This window comes from Cervus elaphus, chromosome 1, assembly GCF_910594005.1.
Source record: "Cervus elaphus chromosome 1, mCerEla1.1, whole genome shotgun sequence".
In the NCBI taxonomy this organism is placed as follows: Eukaryota; Metazoa; Chordata; class Mammalia; order Artiodactyla; family Cervidae; genus Cervus; species Cervus elaphus.
Window position 1 is genome coordinate 60,081,169 of NC_057815.1, and position 18,737 is coordinate 60,099,905.

Genomic DNA, 18,737 nt, shown 5'->3' on the forward strand with positions numbered 1-18,737 from the left:
GATGGCCAAAGTCACAGCTTCATTTTTGTGCTTCTATCCTATCTCTCTTCAACAGTCAGTAGTGCCAAAATAGAAGCCAGGCCAACCATTTCTGAAGAGAAGGGTCTTAATGCACAGAAAGGTGGTGAGGGCGTGTTTTCTGCAAAATGAAGGAGGGAAGGAGAAAGTCAAGGAAAGTGAGTTACCATTACCAATGATCCCTCAGGAGGAAACCTGAATGAGTCCCAATTTGGAGCAGTTCATACTTGGGAAGAGTTCAGTATACTGGAGTGATCATTTCTAAACTCAGACAATTGTAGTTTAAACAAGATGAATAATATAGGACCTGTGGCTTATCTTAATCACAGGACTAAATACCCTGCATGTGGCTATATGTGATCAGACAAAGAGCACATAGACTCAAAATACTGTCAGACCATAGGGAGCATCCAGGTATGTTATGTATGAACCCTTTCATTAGCTTCTACTGGTCATCTTGAGTCTTGACTCTCAGGAAACATGAAACAAATTTTACACATTAATAAAGACCAAATCAAGTGTACAAGTGTGACTAATAATGTTAAATCCTGTGAAAAAGAATAAGACGGTTTCACCATTGTATCAATAACTAAACTTCAAAATTGGAACTCTGAAAGTTTTTTTGATGGCTACAAAATTAAATGAAGGAATAAATCTAAAGCACATAGCATGGTGACTGGCCTATAACACACACTCAGTGAATGCTAATCATTACAATTATAATGATTTAAAACTAGATCTACCTTCTAAAATCTACTTCTTATATAATCTATTGCCCAAAATCACTGCAGCCTTTTATTTTCAATCCCTAAGAGAAAAAAATAATTTATTCCATAAATATTGATTATCTTTAGTGTGCCAGAGATTGCTCTAGATATTGAAAATAATATACTAGTAAATAAAGCAAACAAAAATCTCCACCCTCATATAACTCACTTTTTAACAGGAAATGTGTGTTATATTAAGTTATATGAATAGAATGTTTATTATGTTAGATGATGAGAAGAATAAAGCAGTGGAGAAGACAGGATTTAGGGTGTGGGGCATGTCACAGAATGTCTCATTGAGAAGATGATTTTTGAGTAAAGTCCTGAGCAGGTGCAAGACATGAAGACAAGGTGGTGAAAGAAAGAGGGAGGTAAAGAGCAAAAATAGTGAGAAAGAGTCTTTTAAAATTTTTTTCCTGATTCCTATTCATTTAAAAAATCTCAAGCTGGGCATCACTTACTTTATAGAAACTTTTTTGAAATATTATTTATTTTCATAGTAAAAATGAACATTTACTGGGCACCAAGTCAATACTAGACAGTACTACGAGTGTTTTGCAAGTGTTATGGTTGTTTCACAACTACCAGAAGCTGTAGGGACTATTACTAGTTCCACCTTACATCCAAGGAGTCTGAGGCCCAGAGAAGGGAGTAATTTTCCTAAAGTTAGGCAGCCAGCAAGTGTTGGCATCTGACTCCAAACCATGGGCTTGCCTGTTAGGTGGCACTTTCACCCCCTCTCGGAGAATGGACATGAATCTGAACTCAGAGGTGAGACTAAGCTGGAGCACTTGGCATAGGATGGTAGCAAAGGAGAATAGAAGCAAGATTACTTCTAGGAGGGCAGAACATTTTAAGGTGTTAGCACCACTGCAGACCTGAAATACCTCTTTCACAGTCCTTATCTTAGAATAATCATGAATATATGTCTCCATCTCATATTCTACGGGGTAGATTCCTTGAGAGCAGAAATTGTGTTATTCAACTTTTTATCCCAACACCTTGCAAGGCAGATACCCAGTAATTTGTTATTAATTGAAGAATGAAGCAGATATGAAAATAATTAGGGAAATGCCTATATGGCAGTGTGTAGGCACAGTGACCCACATTCATAAGGAATTTAGACACAAAAGACTGCATCCAGCAACAGTACAGCCTTAGGTGTAAAGACTGGTGAGGCATATCTTCCTCCTGCCCAACCTCGCCACGCCCTCCTCCCCACTTTCATCTACCTCATTTCAGGAAATGATGCCACCTGGCTGTGTGCCCAGGAACTGGGTTAAAAATTCTTCATTCATCCCCCAAACTTGATTATTTTTCTTCCTAAACACTGATTCAACATCACCTTCTCCATCTCTATCACCATGGCTTTAGGTTCTGGCTCTTATTTCCCCTGGCCTAGAATCTTATAGGAACCCAACTCTATCTCATTCTCTTCGATCCATTCTTGACTTGTATGTGATCTGACAGCGGCTCAAACAAAGTTATTTACCTGCTAACTCTCTGTCAGTCACTCCTTACTGTTCTTGGAATAAGTAAAATTCTTAAAAGGTCTTTTTCTCTGATTTCTGCTTATTTTTCCAGTTTGAAACCCCCTACAGAGCTGATGCTCTAATCACACCAAAATACTTTCTGTTCTGTGCTCACATAGTTTTCTCTCACCTCTTCTTGCCTTTCTGCCTGTGGCTCTCTACTCTGGGGACCTCTTCCTGCAACTATGTATAACTTTCTGCTAATTTTTCAAGTCTCAGTGGAAACACCACTTTCTGTGTGAAGTTTCCCTGTCCTCCCTTGGACAGATCAAGGGATTATTCTTTTATTCTTTTAACACTTGATGTAAACTGCTATTAGAGCATCTTTATAATTGTGTATGTGTGCATCTATTTATGTTATATAATTATTAACATCATGAGGACAAATGTATTCATTCGCCATTGTATCTTTTGCCACTAGCAGAGTTCTTAACTCTAAGTGCTTAATAATTAATGTAGCCTAAGGTTTAACTTTTTTCAAAGCAGGTTGATGATACTATAGGATCTCTAGGTGAACCAATAGTTATACAAGGCCTGTGTGTGTGTGTGTGTGTGTGTGTTTCCTAGCCGATAGATTAGATTTTATCTTCCATGTTATATTTGTTTTGTTTATTTTTATTTTTGCTGTGTACTGAGAAGACATTTTTAAAGTTTTACTCCATTATAACAGCATTGCATTACTTAGTGCGCCATAAAAGTCTGATTCACTCACATATTTAATCAAAATATTTCTTAGGACAGAGCCAAGACTCTAGGGCATGTAACTTAAGGCTTATTCCCAAATGGTTGGAAACTAATTTTTAATCTCTACTCTTTAAACAAATAGCAAAGCCACTTTATATTTTTATCAGTGATTTTAAATCATTTCGGACATGGTTGGGTATAAATAAACATAGTTATATGTACTCTCATCTGGAATGCACCTCTTTAAAATAGTAACAAAGGTCTCATAAAAAGTTCATCAAATGCCTTAGGTAAAACACAGGTAAATCGTATAAATACTTATTTTTTAACCCAAAGTTGAATGGCAAGTTCCTAATAAAACCTTTTCTGATCATTCCCACACCTAACTGGATGTAACTAATTACTCTTTCCCTGTGTTCCTCCAGGATTTTAAAATACTCTTATTATAATAATGGCTTTGTGTCACAATTATATGTGTCCTTGCCTGCAAATTGTACACTTCTTTAAGCCACAAACCAAAATGTATTCATCACTATATCCACATTACATTATCTAGTACCCACAAAGTAACAGTAAATGTTTGCTGAATGAATAGTTAGCATTTATCTTAATGCCATCAATTAATTGGCTTAATATCTTGGGGTCACCTGGTGGCTAAGATGGTAAAGAATCTGCCTGCAATGGGGAGACCTGGGTTTAATCCTTAGGTTGGGAAGATCCCCTGGATAAGGGAATGGCAAACCCACTCCAGTGTTCTTGTCTGGAGAATCCCCATGAACAGAGGAGCCTGGCAGTCTACAGTCCATAAGTTTGCAAAGAGTCCAAAGACTGAGCAAATGAACATGTCCATGTGCACTAATAACTTAAAAAGTTAATGGAGCTCTCTGTCATGAAATTCTCAGGAATTCAATGATGGATTAAACTCATCACTACCTTTTCTGGTATTTGTAAAAATCCTTTTAACAATGTTTTAAATTATTAGCTGGTAAGAGATATGGTGTGGGGGTGTGATCACTCACCTAGAGCCAGACATCCTGGAATGTGAAGTCAAATGGACCTTAGGAAGCATCACTACAAACAAAGCCAATGGAGGTGATGGAATTCGAGTTGAGCTATTTCAAATCCTGAAAGATGATGCTGTTAAGGTGCCGCACTCAATATGCAAGCAAACTTGGAAAACTCAGCAGTGGCCATAGGACTGGAAAAGGTCAGTTTTCATTCCAATCCCAAAGAAAGGCAATGCCAAAGAAAGTTCAAACCACTGAACAGTTGTACTCATCTCACACACTAGCAAAGTAATGCTCAAAATTCTCCAAGTCAGGCTTCAACAGTACGTGAACCAAGAACTTCCAGGTGTTCAAGCTGGATTTAGAAAAGGCAGAGGAACCAAAGATCAAATTTCCAACATCCATTGGATAGAAAAAGCAAGAGAGTTCCAGAGAAACGTCTACTTCTGCTATACTGACTACGCCAAAGTGTTTGACTCTGTGGATCACAGAAAAACTGTGGAAAATTCTTAAAGAGACAGCAATACCAGGCCACCTTACCTGCCTCCTGAGAAATCTATATACAGGTCAAGAAGCCACAGTTAGAACCATACATGGAACAACGGACTGGTTCCAAATTGGGAAAGGAGTACGTAAAGGCTGTATATTGTCACTCTGTTTATTTAACTTACATGGATAGTACATCATGCGAAATGCCAGGCTGGATGAAGCATACGCTAGAATCGACCCTGCCAGGAGAAATATCAATAGCCTCAGATATACAGATGACACCACCCTTATGACAGAAAGCAAAGAGAAACTAAAGAGCCTCTTGATGAAAATGAAAGAAGAGAGTGAAAAAACTGGCTTAAAACTCAACATTCAAAAAATGAAGATCATGGCATCCAGCCCCATCACTTCCTGGCACATAGATGGGAAAACAATGGAAACAATGACAGACTTTATTTTCTTGGACTCTAAAATCACTGCAGATGGTGACTGCAGCCATGAAATTATAAGAAGCTTGCTCCTTGGAAGAAAATCTATGACGAACCTAGACAGTATATTAAAAAGCAGAGACATTACTTTGCCAACAAAGGTCTGTCTAGTCAAAGCTATGGTTTTTCCAGTAGTCATGCAAAGATGTGAGAGTTGGACCATAAAGAAAGCTGAGCATTGAAGAATTGATGCTTTTGAACTGTGGTGTTGGAGAAGACTCGAGAGTTTCTTGGACTGCAAGGAGATCAAACCAGTCAATTGTAAAGGAAATCAGTCCTGAATATTCATTGAAAGGACTGATGCTGAAGCTGAAGCTCCATACGCTAGCCACCTGATGAGAAGAACTGACTCATTGGAAAAGACCCTAATGCTGGGAAGGATTGAAGGCAGGAAGAGAAGGGGACGACAGCGGGTGAGATGGTTGGATGGTATCACTGACTCAATGGACATGAGTTTGAGCAAGCTCTGGGAGTTGGTGATGGACAAGGAAACTTGGTGTGCTGCAGTCCATGGGGTCGTGAAGAGTCTGACACAACTGAGCAACTGAACTGAACTGAAGAGATATGGAAAAAATGTAAAATTATAAAACATTTAAATTATTAGTCATTATTATTATTGATATTATATGTAATAAGTGTGTTAGTCAGTTGTGTCTGACTCTTTGCAACTCCATGGACTGTAGTCCTCCAGGCTCCTCTCTCCATGGAATTCTCCAGGCAAGAATATTGGAGTCGGTAACCATTCCCTTCTCCAGGGGATCTTTCCAACCCAGGGATCGAACCTAGGTCTTCCACTCTGCAGGCAGACTCTACCAGCTGAGCCACCAGAGAAGCCCAAGAATACTGGAGTGGGTAGCCTATCCCTTCTCCAGCGGATCTTCCTGTCCCAGGTTTTGAACCAGGGCCTCCCACATTGCAGGTGGATTCTTTACCAGCTGAGCTACCAGAGAAGCCCATTAAATAATTTATATATACATGTATAAAAATATACACTACAGTTTCTATAGTTACAAGAAGCATCTAAATCCAAACTTTTGGTAAAGCAGTGTTAGGCAGATAGAAAGCAATCCAATGAGGTTTGGCCAAGTTGTATGACAGTTGAAACCAGAGGAATACTGCAGCAAACATAGTTTGAGAATTTCCTGATGACACTACTGAGACACTAGATAGTATGTGACAAGAGTCCAGAAAAGAAAAAGTTCTCGGGCTCCAAATTCAGAAGCTATCGAAAAGAATTTCTGAATACTTGGTTAATGAAGCTGAGGGAACTTACATATGCATAACAGTAGTTTTTCTGACTTTTAAAGCAGAGGAGCTCCTTCCCTTTTCTTTCAAACTAAGTCTTTCAGGACCCTCAAGACTTGAGTTGAATGAGGATGAACTAGGGCAGGGACCAGAGCTAAAAGACCCATTTGCTTGGCTTTCACTTTTCTCCTGGCCACTGAAATGGCCCCCTCATGCCTCTTCTTAGGACCCTGGGGCTGCACGAAACACAATATGAAAGCAGGAGTCCTGGCTTTGTGTCTGCCTCCCTCCCACAGTTTTCAGTCATGTATTCCGTCATTTGCCTTGATCTTTCTCTATCAGTTCAGTTCAGTTCAGTCACTCAGTCATGTCCGACTCTTTGTGACCTCATGAACCACAGCACGCCAGGCCTCCCTGTCCATCACCAACTCCCGGAGTCCACCCAAACCCATGTCCATTGAGTTGGTGATGCCACCCAGCTATCTTATCCTGGTCGTCCACTTCTCCTCCTGCCCTCAATCTTTCCCAGCATCAGGGTCTTTTCAAATGAGTCAGCTCTTCGCATCAGGTAGCCAAAGTATTGGAGTTTCAGCTTCAAAATCAGTCCTACCAATGAACACCCAGGACTGATTTCCTTTAGGATGGAGTGGTTGGATCTCCTTGCAGTCCAAGGGACTCTCAAGAGTCTTTTCAAACACCACAGTTCAAAAGCATCAATTCTTCAATGCTCAGCTTTCTTTATAGTCCAACTCTCACATCCATACATGACCACTGGAAAAACCATAGCCTTGACTAGACATACTTTTGTTGACAAAGTAATGTCTCTGCTTTTTAATATGCTGTCTAGGTTGGTCATAGCTTTCTTTCTTTTGACCTAGACTTCCTTCTCTTTCTCTTTCACGTCTTTCACCTTTCTCTTCTGTTTTTAATATTGTTTTCTCCCTGAAAGTAAGAAAGGGGTGATAGAGGGGAAGAGAGTCCCTTTCTTAGGGGAAGGGGACATTATGAAGAAACTTGAAATCCTATTCCTCTCAGTTGAGGTTGTGTGGCCAGCTATGTCTCTATCCAGATTGTCTCCTTTCAGGGATGACATCTTGGAGATTCTGTTTTGTTTCAACAAGGAAGAAGTAGTTAACACACCTAAGAGAACTTTGTGAAACTACCACATATGTGGTAGTTTGAGACCACATAGTTATCATGGCAAGGATCTGAGGGGAGCTAAAGTTCCAGTTATTATTTGTTTTAGATGTGAGACACAAAGCTACTGACCTGACATTTTTTGAGTTATGTTTCTTTCCAATCATAAAATGTCAGTTATTATAAATGCCCTACCCACCTGACAGGGTGGTTGTGGGTATGAAATGAGATGATTCATGTGCAAACACTTTGAACAGTCTAAAGCACAATACACATTTTATCACTGTTACCTATTCTTTAGCAGATTCCCTTTGTCCTACTTCTTTTGTCAAATTCTATAAAACCCCATGTGTTTTACTTGAGATTTCTGATCACCTTTCTTATCTCTCAGAAATGTGTCAAAAAGGACACCTTTCTTGGTGGTGAGCCATCATCCTCTTTACAGGAGATTTCAAGTTTGTGCCCTGCCTTCTCATCCTTCACTTACCTCCTGTGAGAGGTTTGTCTGTTTCACATTGAAGAGAAGCCCTGGTTTGTGTCAGTTGCTCTAGAACAGCTTTGGATTATGTCTGAATGGGTGACATCAGGGGAGTTCTAAATTGTGGTGATGTCTGTGCAAGCCACTTCAGAAAAGTCCTGTACTGCGTCCGTACCAGTCATTCCAAAGACACTCTGCTTGCGCTTGTCCTGGTCCACACTGCTGGTGAAGTCGGGTTTGCCTTGTCACATTCTCAAAGAAGCTTTGTCCCGGTGTCTTGGACACTGTGGGTAGCTACGATGGGCCAGCAGCTGTAAATCAGTCTGAGCTGGGCAGCGTTAGTCACTCCAGAGAAGCTCTGGGCTGGGCCTGTGCCATTCACTCTAGAGGATTCCAGGCTGGGTCTCAGGGCTCCCTGGTCCCTGCTGTTTACTCTTGAAAGTGACTTCCCCCAATACTTCCTCTTCTTGAGGAGAAATCATAGGTTCACTTTCTGACAGGTATGAGATTTGAGGGGTTCCCAAGAGTACAAAATCTCATAAAGATTCTGCATGAAACCTTCCTTGGAGGAAGGTTTTTACTGCAGCCTCAACTTCTCCTGCACTTGTGAGGCTACAAGAGAAAAGGAACAAAACTCAGTGGTCTGTCTATTCTCCAAGGTTTCCACCAGACAGAGACTAGAGGAGCATACCAGTACTCTTTATTTTTTTTCCAGATTCATTGAGATATAATTGACATAGAACATTGTGTAAGTTTAAGGTGTATAATGTAATGATTTGATATATGTGTATATTGTGAAATGAGTATAATAGAGTTAGTTAACAGGCCCATTACTTCACATAATTAGCTGTATATTTATGTGTGTATGGTGAAAATATTTAAGATCTTCTCTCTTAGCAACTTTCAAGTATATAACACAGTATTGTTAACTAGAGTAACTATGCGGTACCTTTGATCCCCAGAACTTAATTATTTAAAACTGACTTTGTACCATTTGACCAACCTCAACATACCCAGGTCCTGGCAACCATCATTCTTGTCTCTGTTTCTTTGAGTTCAGTATTTTCAGATTCCGCATATAAGTGAAATCATACAATATTTGTCTTTTTCGGTCTGAATTATCTCACTTAGCATAATGCTGTCAAGTTCCATTCATGATGTCGCAAGTAGCAAGATTTCCTTCTTTTTTTTTTACAGCTGATTAATATTGCATTGCATATATGTATACATATGCCAGTTTTCTTTCTCCATTCATGTGTTGATGGACACTTAGCTGGTTTCCATGTATTGGCTATTGTGAAAAGTGTTGCAATGAATATGGGAGTGCAGGTATCTTCAAGGAAGTGATTTAATTTCCTCAAACTAGTATTCTTTTACATTTCCTTTCACTTTGATTCTTATTGGGCTTGGTGCTTAGGACTTATTTCTGACCTGGACTCAGGAGAGGTCAGAAGATGCTTGAAGAGGAGAATTCAATAGTCATTGTCTAAGCAAACTGGAGAATATTAATGAAAACCATAAGCAGTTTGTTTAGGATGCTCTCAGTAGGGGAGGCTATTAACTACTGGTTAAGATGAAAAGGCTAACATCTCAAAGTCTTTAACCCTTCTGGAATAGGAATTGAAATTGAAGGGGTAAGATGATGTCCATGTTTGAGATAAAAGTTCCTCCAACTGATTATGGCTTAACCCAAAAAGCCTAATGCATATCTAGGCATTCCTTACAGTGCTTCTGGAATAGACTTTTGACTTCATGTTTCTTACTAAAACAGGTAGCCACATCTGACCTGTTTATTATTGTTTGCTTCACATCTGGCACAATGCCTGCACGTACATGTTTGACTTTTTCCACAAGGCATATTTAAAATACCAATCTTCTCCCTCATTTTCCACCTGTGGCTTCAAAGTTGCATATATTTTGGGAAGCCTCAGTTCAGTTCAGTTCAGTCGCTCAGTCATGTCTGACTCTTTGTGACACCATGGACTGCAGTATGCCAGGCTTCCCTGTCTGTCACCAGCTCCCGGAGCTTACTCAAACTCATGTCTATTGAGTTGAGAAGCCTGCCTTAACCCTATTTCTCCATGGTGTTTTAATGTGAGTTTTGCAGAACAAAAAGTTTTCAGGAATGCCTATGTTATACTAAAACTGAAACACTCGTACAGAATTCATTTTCAAAGAGTTACAGGTACATCGGGGGAAAGCAAACATAAAAATTAGTATAGTATAGTATACACAGAATTTAATTTGTCCATTGACAAACTTAACATAGATGCAAGCACAAGCTGGAATCGAGATTGCTGGGAGAAATATCCATAACCTCAGATATGCAGATGACACCACCCTTATGTCAGAAAGTGAAGAGCAACTAAAGAACCTCTTGATGAAAGTGAAAGAGGAGAGTGAAAAGCTGGCTTAACATTCAACATTCAAAAAATGAAGATCATGGTTTCATGACCTGGTCCCATCTTTTCATGGCATATAGATGAGAAAACAATGGAAACAGTGACAAACTTTATTTTCTTGGGCTCCAAGATCACTGCAGATGGTGACTGCAGCCATGAAATTATGACACTTGCTCCTTGGAAGAAAAGCTATGACCAACCTAGACAGCATATTAAAAAGCAGAGACATTACTTTGTCAACAAAGGTCCGTCTAGTCAAAGCTATGGTTTTTCCAGTAGTCATGTATGGCTGTGAGAGTTGGACCATAAAGAAAGCTGAGCATTGAAAAACTGATGCTTTTGAACTGTGGTATTGGAGAAGACTCTTGAGCATCCTTTGGACTGCAAGGAGATCAAGCTAGTCAATTGTAAAGGAAATTGGTCCTGAATATTCATTGGAAGGACTGATGCTGAAGCCGAATCTCCAATACTTTGGTCACCTAATGCAAAGAACTGACTCATTGGAAAAGACCCTGATGATGGGAAAGATTGAAGGCAGGAGGGGAAGGGGATGACAGAGGATGAGACGGTTGGATGGCATCACCAACTCGATGGGCATGAGTTTGAGCAAGCTCCAGGAGTTAGTGATGGACAGGGAGGACTGATGTGCTGCAGTCCATGGGGTCGCAAGGAGTTGGACACGACTGAGCAACTGAACTGACTGAGGAAAGAGTAATTTAGCTGCTTGAGGAGTTGTAGTAGACCTTGAAATATAAAATGGGTTTGGTTAAAATGAAGGTCAAAAGAAGCTTTCAAGTGGAGAAAATAGAGTACCAAGACATCACCAACTGCAAATCATCTAAACTATGAATTCAGAAGTCTAAATGAAATGCATATCTTTCCTCTGAATTACTCACCTATTCCCTCTGTGTTCTTCAAATTTTATTCACTCAAATTAAGATTTAATTATGATTTTTTTTCACCTATTACATAAGCTAAATTCTAAATGATTGGTGACAAGTATTATTGTTGTGGCTCTGGGGAGAAAAGAATCTTCATAAATTTCTGTTGGGAGTGTAAAATGGTACAGTAAGTTTGGAGAGAAATTTGCCAGGATAGAAACACTATACACTTACACTTTGGCCAATAAATCCAACTTCCAGATTTCCACATGTCAGGTACACTGGCAAAAATATAAAAAGGTTTACGCATAAAACTATTCTTTGTAATTGTAGAAAACTCATCAAACAAACTATGGCATATCTACAAAATAGAGTACTATGAAGTTATAAAAATAATGGGGACTCTTTTGTGTTACAGAAGAGCTATGCTGGAGTTAGCTGGATCTATTTTAACCTTTGATGAAACCAGCATCATGATCGAAATTTATGATATTACTTCAACAAGGTTAAGAACTTAAACAAAATTAATGATTAAAAACGACCCTTAAACAAATAACCACTGACACCCCAAATCTAGAGAGCCAATGGAAGCTCAGGTCATTCTTCCTAGGATAAATAGAATGAGGAATAAAGAGGTTGCTAGCATTATAAAGGTGTAGGTATGGGAATTATTGATCCACTTTACCATGTCCATACTACAACCAGAGAGCCTAAAAGAACTAACACTCCCTCAGGGACATGAAAACTAACGTAAGTCAGTAAGGAGAGTTACGCACCAGGGGAGGACTAGTAGAGTTTCCTATCTGATGAGCGGAGTCATGTTTGCCCAAAGGAAGACAAACTGACATGGTGATTTTCAATGGGTTTGCCCTATTTTATTTTGTGTGTTCCCATGCTAGGATTATAAGCAGTTTCATACTGTTAACAGTATGGAAAGAGGAATGTGAATGTCTGGAATTATTTGGCCACAGAAGTGTTAAATTGACAATAAGAAAAGAATGTAGTCTATACTGGACAAGCAGAGGCATTTTCCAGGTGGTGGTGATAGGTCTAAACCACCTCTGTGATGGTTTCTCTTCACCGAGTTTTCCAATATTCATTTCAGCAGTGGGTTTCATCACAGTGGAGATAAGCAGAGGGATTCTAAATATTAAACTGATTGTTCCTTATTTGATAAACTTTAGTATTATTTGTTAATGCTTATGGGATGCAGTTCCTAAGGCCTAGGGCCTTGTGGAAGGTTCGACCAAGGGCATTCTTCACCTCATTATTTCTCAGGCTGTAGATGATGGGGTTCAGCATGGGAGTCACAACAGTGTAGGACAGTGAGAGCACTTTCTTGCTCTCAGGAGAATTATTGGACTTAGGGCGGAAGTAGACGAGGCTTAAAGATACGTAGAAAAGGGAGACGACGAGCAGGTGAGAGGAGCAGGTAGAGAAGGCTTTATGCTTCCCCTTGGCCGATGGAATCGTCAGGATGGCAGCAGCAATGCGAGTGTAGGAACATAGGATCAGCAAACATGGTATCATGACAAATAGAATGGTTCCAATGATGGCATAGACCTCAAACAGTGCTGTGTCTGCACAGACCAGCCTCAGCACAGGCGGGCTGTCACAGAAGAAGTGGTTCACCTTGTTGATGCCACAGAATGGAAAGCTGAAGAGCCACGTGGTCTGCACAGTAGCTACAGGAATGCCTGGAAACCAGGAGACAGCTGCCAGTTTGGCACGTGTCCTTGGATTCATGATGACTGGGTAGTGCAAGGGACTGCAGATGGCTACATAGTGGTCATAGGCCATGGTGGCCAGGAGGGAACATTCAGAAACCCCAAAGAAGAAGAAGAAATACATCTGAGTGGCACAGCCAAGAAAGGAGATAGTTGTGTCCTGGGCAATCAGGGTCCCCAGCATCTTGGGCACAATGGTTAAATTGAAACCTATCTCTAAGAAGGACAAGTTCCTGAGGAAGAAGTACATGGGACTGTGCAGCATGGGGTCAGCCAAGGTAACCAGAATGATGAGGCTGTTTCCCAGCAGAGTGACCAGGTAGATGACCAGAAATGTCAGGAAGAGTACTGACTGTATTTCAGTAGGTAAGGAAGAGAAACTCAGGAGGATAAACTCACTCACTCTTGTCCAGTTTCCTTCAGCCATTGATATAGGAATGAACCCCCAGCTGTGGTCATAGAGATTCTCGACTGGAATAGTCAGATTCTGGATTTGTCTTTCAGAATCCTTCTTAGTGTCAGGGAAAGAGGCAAGATCAGGATCTCAGTTGCAAGGGAAATTATCTTGTGTTATCTGAGAATAAAAGCACAAGGAAGAAGGGCCACAGCATGAGCTCTTCAACGGCCCTGGGTCAGGTTTCAGCAGAGTTGATAGGTTTCTATCTGCACGTTGACACATAGGGAAAGTTTATGCCTAATCAGAACCATGCATCCCTGAAGGAACCACCAAAGGGTCCATTTTGGGAGGCAGTGATATTCCTAAAAACACATAAACTTTTGAGAAACAAGCACAATGCTCATGATTTCATTAAAGAACACATATATGTGAATTTATCATAAGTTTAGAAATATCTTTATGATTATGAAGCAGATCTATGCATCTATTTAATTTTCTCCTCTTCATAAATCTTTCTTTGCCTGGTCAGAATTTGGGAGGTGAATGAGGAGCTAGTATGTATTAACATATGCATGTGCTTTATCCTTATACATGTGCATTTTACAGGTGAGGAAACTGACCCCAGAGAAGTTAATAAATAGCAATTAAAGTGGCAAATCTGGAGTCTAAACCACATCTGTTTGATTCTGAAGTACTCTGATTTCTATTAAACCATGCTTCATTGAGCAGTTTTGACTTGACCTGGGGATTATTTCATTAATGGTTAACGAGAATCACAATTGGAATTTTTGCCAAATCACATTGAAGATAGAAGAGAACCAATACCACTAACATCAAGGTGTCCAGACTCAACTGGATCCTCATTTTACATTATTTGCTTCTAATTTGCAACTGGTTATCAAGAGGTTCTTCTTCTCTTCCTATCTTGGTAATCTAAAGTACTAAATTCTAATGGAGACATTATGAGATAAAGTTGGAGAATGATGTGGGCCAAGAGACTGGGATAAATGAAAGGGAATTAGATGTGGATGGAGAACTATAGTAAGAACAACACACATTTACTAACAGAAATAAAACATTATTAGGAGCAGTAAAAACCAAAGTTGATACAAAGTAAAACAGAAACAAGGATATAGTTAGAAAAGACTACCTGGGGGGAAATCATGATAATAAAATTAAAAGATTATAGAGTCCAGGGTTAGAAACTTAAGAAAACTGAATTAATGAATTAGAACACAAGAGAATTTATATCTAAATTACTGAGAAAATATAATAAAGAGACAAAAATAATAAGAAGAATAATGAAGTAAAATACACTAAATAAAATCAATTTAATAGGCATTCCAGAATATGTAACAAAGGAGAAAAGAAAAAGAATATTTGAAGAAGTACCAGAGGAAAAATAAACATCTCTGAGCTAAAAGGACACATGACTTTTTGAACTGAAAGCATCCCTAAATGCAAACAAGTTTTAAAAGATTCACACAGCCATATGTCTTTATATGAATCTTTTTAAATTTTTGAGGCTGGAGAATAATTTTATTCACTAACCAACCTAGCAAACGATTAAAACAAAACAACAAATTAAAACAAATTCTGTAAACTGCAACCAAACAAAAACTCTGGCCCAACTGCAAAGGAAAAAGATAAATCAGGAAGTTCTGTGTCTATAAGATGGAGTAGGCAGGCTTTTCCTTTTCCTTCCCACTAATTATAACTAAAAACCTTAGATAGTACACATCAAAGAAACAAAAAATTCTTAATGGTGGGGATCATATACATCGGCAGGTATTTAAACATGTTATAATATTACCATATAATATTATATTTCCTCATAGTATTACAATATTTTATTATGGTTATTTGTGCATGCTCTGAAGACTATCACTCTAGGCACATAACTGAAATAGAATGAATCCCTGGACCAAGGCATATATAAACATCTCTGGGGCAACTTGAGGGGAAAATAAATGTTACATTCTTACATTAAATAACACAATAAAATATATCCAACATGGAAAATGATTTAAATGTAAATATGAAGCTTTAGCTGAATTGAAGAAAATATAGGTAACTATTTACTTTAGCTTTCTGAAGTTCTTTCTCAGCATGTATTCTAAAGCAGAATCCAAAAAAGAAAATATTCATTGATTTTAACATATAAAAATAAAATAATTTTAAACACTAATAGTTTAACATAGAAATTAAAATATAAATTTTAAGGAGACAATGTGTACAAGATAAATGTCAACATATTGCTACAAATTACCCAAGGGAAAACTAGGGAAATCAATAATCATTCAGTTCACATCATCAGAAATCAAATGCCAGAAGAAAGGAAAACAGTTCAAAGTCAACAAAAATTAAGTACAATTTTTTAAAGGAGATCAGTTTTTCTTAAAAAAATTTAAACATGGTATTTATTTTGGGTAAATGTGAAATATAAACATTCAAACACTATAGGTCCAAACAATAAGTTGATTTTACACTATGTTTCAGAGATTCTTTGAACTAGTAACTTCATGTCTACAATTTTAGATTAAGATTATCTGCAAATTTTATATACCAGGATGCTCCTCTCAGCTTTATTTATAATAGTGTAATTAGAACAAATAAATGATAAAGAACAATCTAACTATATAAAAATAGATTGGAAAATAAATTGTTACATCTATGCATCTATATTATGAATACTATGAAGTAATTAAAATGTATGTTATAAGAATAACAAATGACATGAGAAAATATTCAGTAAGTTTTTGCTAAGTTGATAAAGTGTGCTACAAGATAGTATATTTAATATAAAACATTTATTTTAAATAGAAAATTTATATATGTATTACATAATACATATAGAAAGCCTTCAGTTCTGTTTCTTCGTTAACATTTTAGTGGAACAATTCCAAGAGTTTTAAATTTCTTCCTCACATTTTATATTTTTTACATTATCCACAGTGAAAATGTATTTTTTTTTAATTTGCAGAACAAATACTTGAATATTATTAAGAACGAGACACTTATAACACAAAATAATCCATAAACAAAAGGGAAAACTTAATGACAAGCTGGGAAAATGTTTGTAATAATGGCAACAAATAATAAAATGTTTGTCTACCTAATATATAATAAGCTATAGAAATCCCTTTAAAATGACACAATCTCCTCAAAAGAAAAATATAAAACACAAAGATTTATTTCACCAAAAAGTTCCAATGGCCAGTAAGCATATGAAAATTACTCTATTTTGCTAGTAATAAAGTTAAAAATTAAGATAGAAACTTAATTTCTTCATCAATTTGAAATATTGAAAAGTATAATACTCAGTGCTAGTAAGTATTGGTTAGTAAGCAATATCTTATTCTGTTTGAGGCTATGCAAATTAGCCTCAGTTTGTCACAAATTGTGTGAGGATCCTATAATGTTCATACATTTTGATTCAAGAACTCCTCTGGTAGAAGAATTGGAGGCAATGATTTTATGTGTCTGTTCAGTGCTGACCAGTATAGTGATACTTTGAAAATGATCATTAATAGATAGGTGAATGAAAGGTTCACTTATAAAGCATGAATTTGAGGAAAATCAGGCAATCATTTAAATAATTTTGAAGAACGTTTAATAGTGTAATGCAATAATAACAGTATAATATTAATGAAAAACTAAGATGCCAAAACTGCCCATATATGCTAAATTTCTAATTTTGTAAATACATTTTTTGTATAAAAAGGCTGAAAGGTTATAATCAAAATTTTAAAGTGATCTACTTCCAAGTGCTGTAAAAAGGTGATTTCTTGTTTCTATTTTTATGGATTACTAAACTTTCTACAATGAGCTATATTTATTATATGATAGTAATAACATTAAAAATGAAAATGATGATCATAATGAAGCTGCAATATTTACTAAAAATGTAATAGATTTATGCTTTATGCTTTACATTCATTCTCTCATTTTCTTCTCATAACTGTGATTTAAATGCCATCATTATCCTCCCCATATTAGAGATGAATGCAGAATTTTAATGCAGATACATAATTTTGAGGTTGAGAAATTTTGTAATTACATAGAAATTACATGGAAATGACTGAACCTGTACTTAAAACCATAATCAGAAAAATGTATAATAAAAACAACACATGGGTTTTCGACAAAGTGTGTAAAATGAACCGAACCTAAACATTTAAGTGTCAACCTCTGGCACCAGAACTGTAAACTACGGGGAAGAAGAGATACAGCCTGACTTGAGGTGGGGGACACAGCAGAACTTGGCCCATGGCTGGGCTGCAGTCTCCTTGTCAGTCACTCCAGAACTTCTGCAACAATAGAGGACAGTTAAGACTTGGAGGAGGTATATGTTTTGTCAAAACCTGCAGAGAGGGAGATTTTTCTGACCCAGAAAGCTTTAGGGGACAGAATTGGAAGTTGAAACACACACACACACACACACACAAATCTCTGGGTAATCTCAATCTTTTGCATTCTCAGATCTCACTCATGCCATAGAAAGGAGAAACTAAGGCCCAGAGAGAAGATTGATGACGTCTTCTCAGTGTGGAAAAGGAATAGAATTAGATGCTCCACCAAACCCTGCCAAACCTTGTCTAGTTGAGCACCTGAACCTCGAGAGGGGCCTGGGTTGACTCGACACTTGACAGGAACCTTACCTGTGCCCAATAGGAAGGTCTGCCTTGTTCAGCTCTACCTGATACCTGTGCTTCGTGCAGGCTCCTGAGAGTTTGGCGACCTCTGGCTCTGCTGTCAGAAGAACCAGGAAAAGAATTAGGGAGGTCCTACTCCCTTTCCTGGATGAGCCATTAATGACTGGACCTGAAGGCAGGTCACTGCAGCCTTCTGCGTCAGGTGTGAGTGAGCAGACTAGATGGACTGGCCCTGCTCCCTGCCCTGATTTAGGCGATCTGTTCCCAGCGGTGCCTCTTTGGTCCTCAGGGCCTCATGAAGGGCTGGCACATGTATTTTCCCCAAGGTGTTTCTGGGCTCAACTTAGCTTCTCTTCCTGCCCTTCCTCAAGGGTATGTGACCTTTTTGATTCTACTGCCCTTTGGGACCCTAAGGAATGTCAGATGCCAACAGGATGAAATTCAAGAAAGGAAAACCATACTCTAGGAATGTATATTCTGTATTCTGTAGAGAAAATGTATTCTGTAGAGAAAAGCACAAAAGTTTTGGATTCTGAGTGAACTAAGGTTAATCCCAGCTCTAGACCTTTCTGTTTTGTGATGCTTAGCAATTTAAAAAGTTTACTTAAAAAATCAAGGTATACGAGATAAATAATATCCATTACAAAATCTTCAGGACTTTGCTTGTCAATTCCTTGAAGTTACCACTTAAAATAACATATTCTGATTTTTCGACAATGTTTGGAGTTGGTTCTAATATCCTAACTTCTTCATATGTGTAAGACCAATGGACAAAGTAGAAGCTATGCTTTTGAATTTAAAAAACCAAGGTAGAGAACATGATGCATTAT

General features: G+C 38.0%; 2 protein-coding genes across 2 annotated transcripts in view; one reads left to right on the forward strand and one right to left on the reverse strand.

Moving 5' to 3' along the window:
- The window catches only part of LOC122694965 (interferon-induced very large GTPase 1-like), a 1,416,129-nt gene that overhangs the window by 313,418 nt on the left and 1,083,974 nt on the right, over positions 1–18,737 (forward strand). The window lies entirely within an intron of this gene.
- Positions 12,329–13,282, reverse strand: LOC122695020 (olfactory receptor 10A5-like). Its single transcript, XM_043904498.1, has one exon. The coding sequence runs from the start codon at positions 13,280–13,282 to the stop codon at positions 12,329–12,331; it is 954 nt and encodes a 317-aa protein (XP_043760433.1).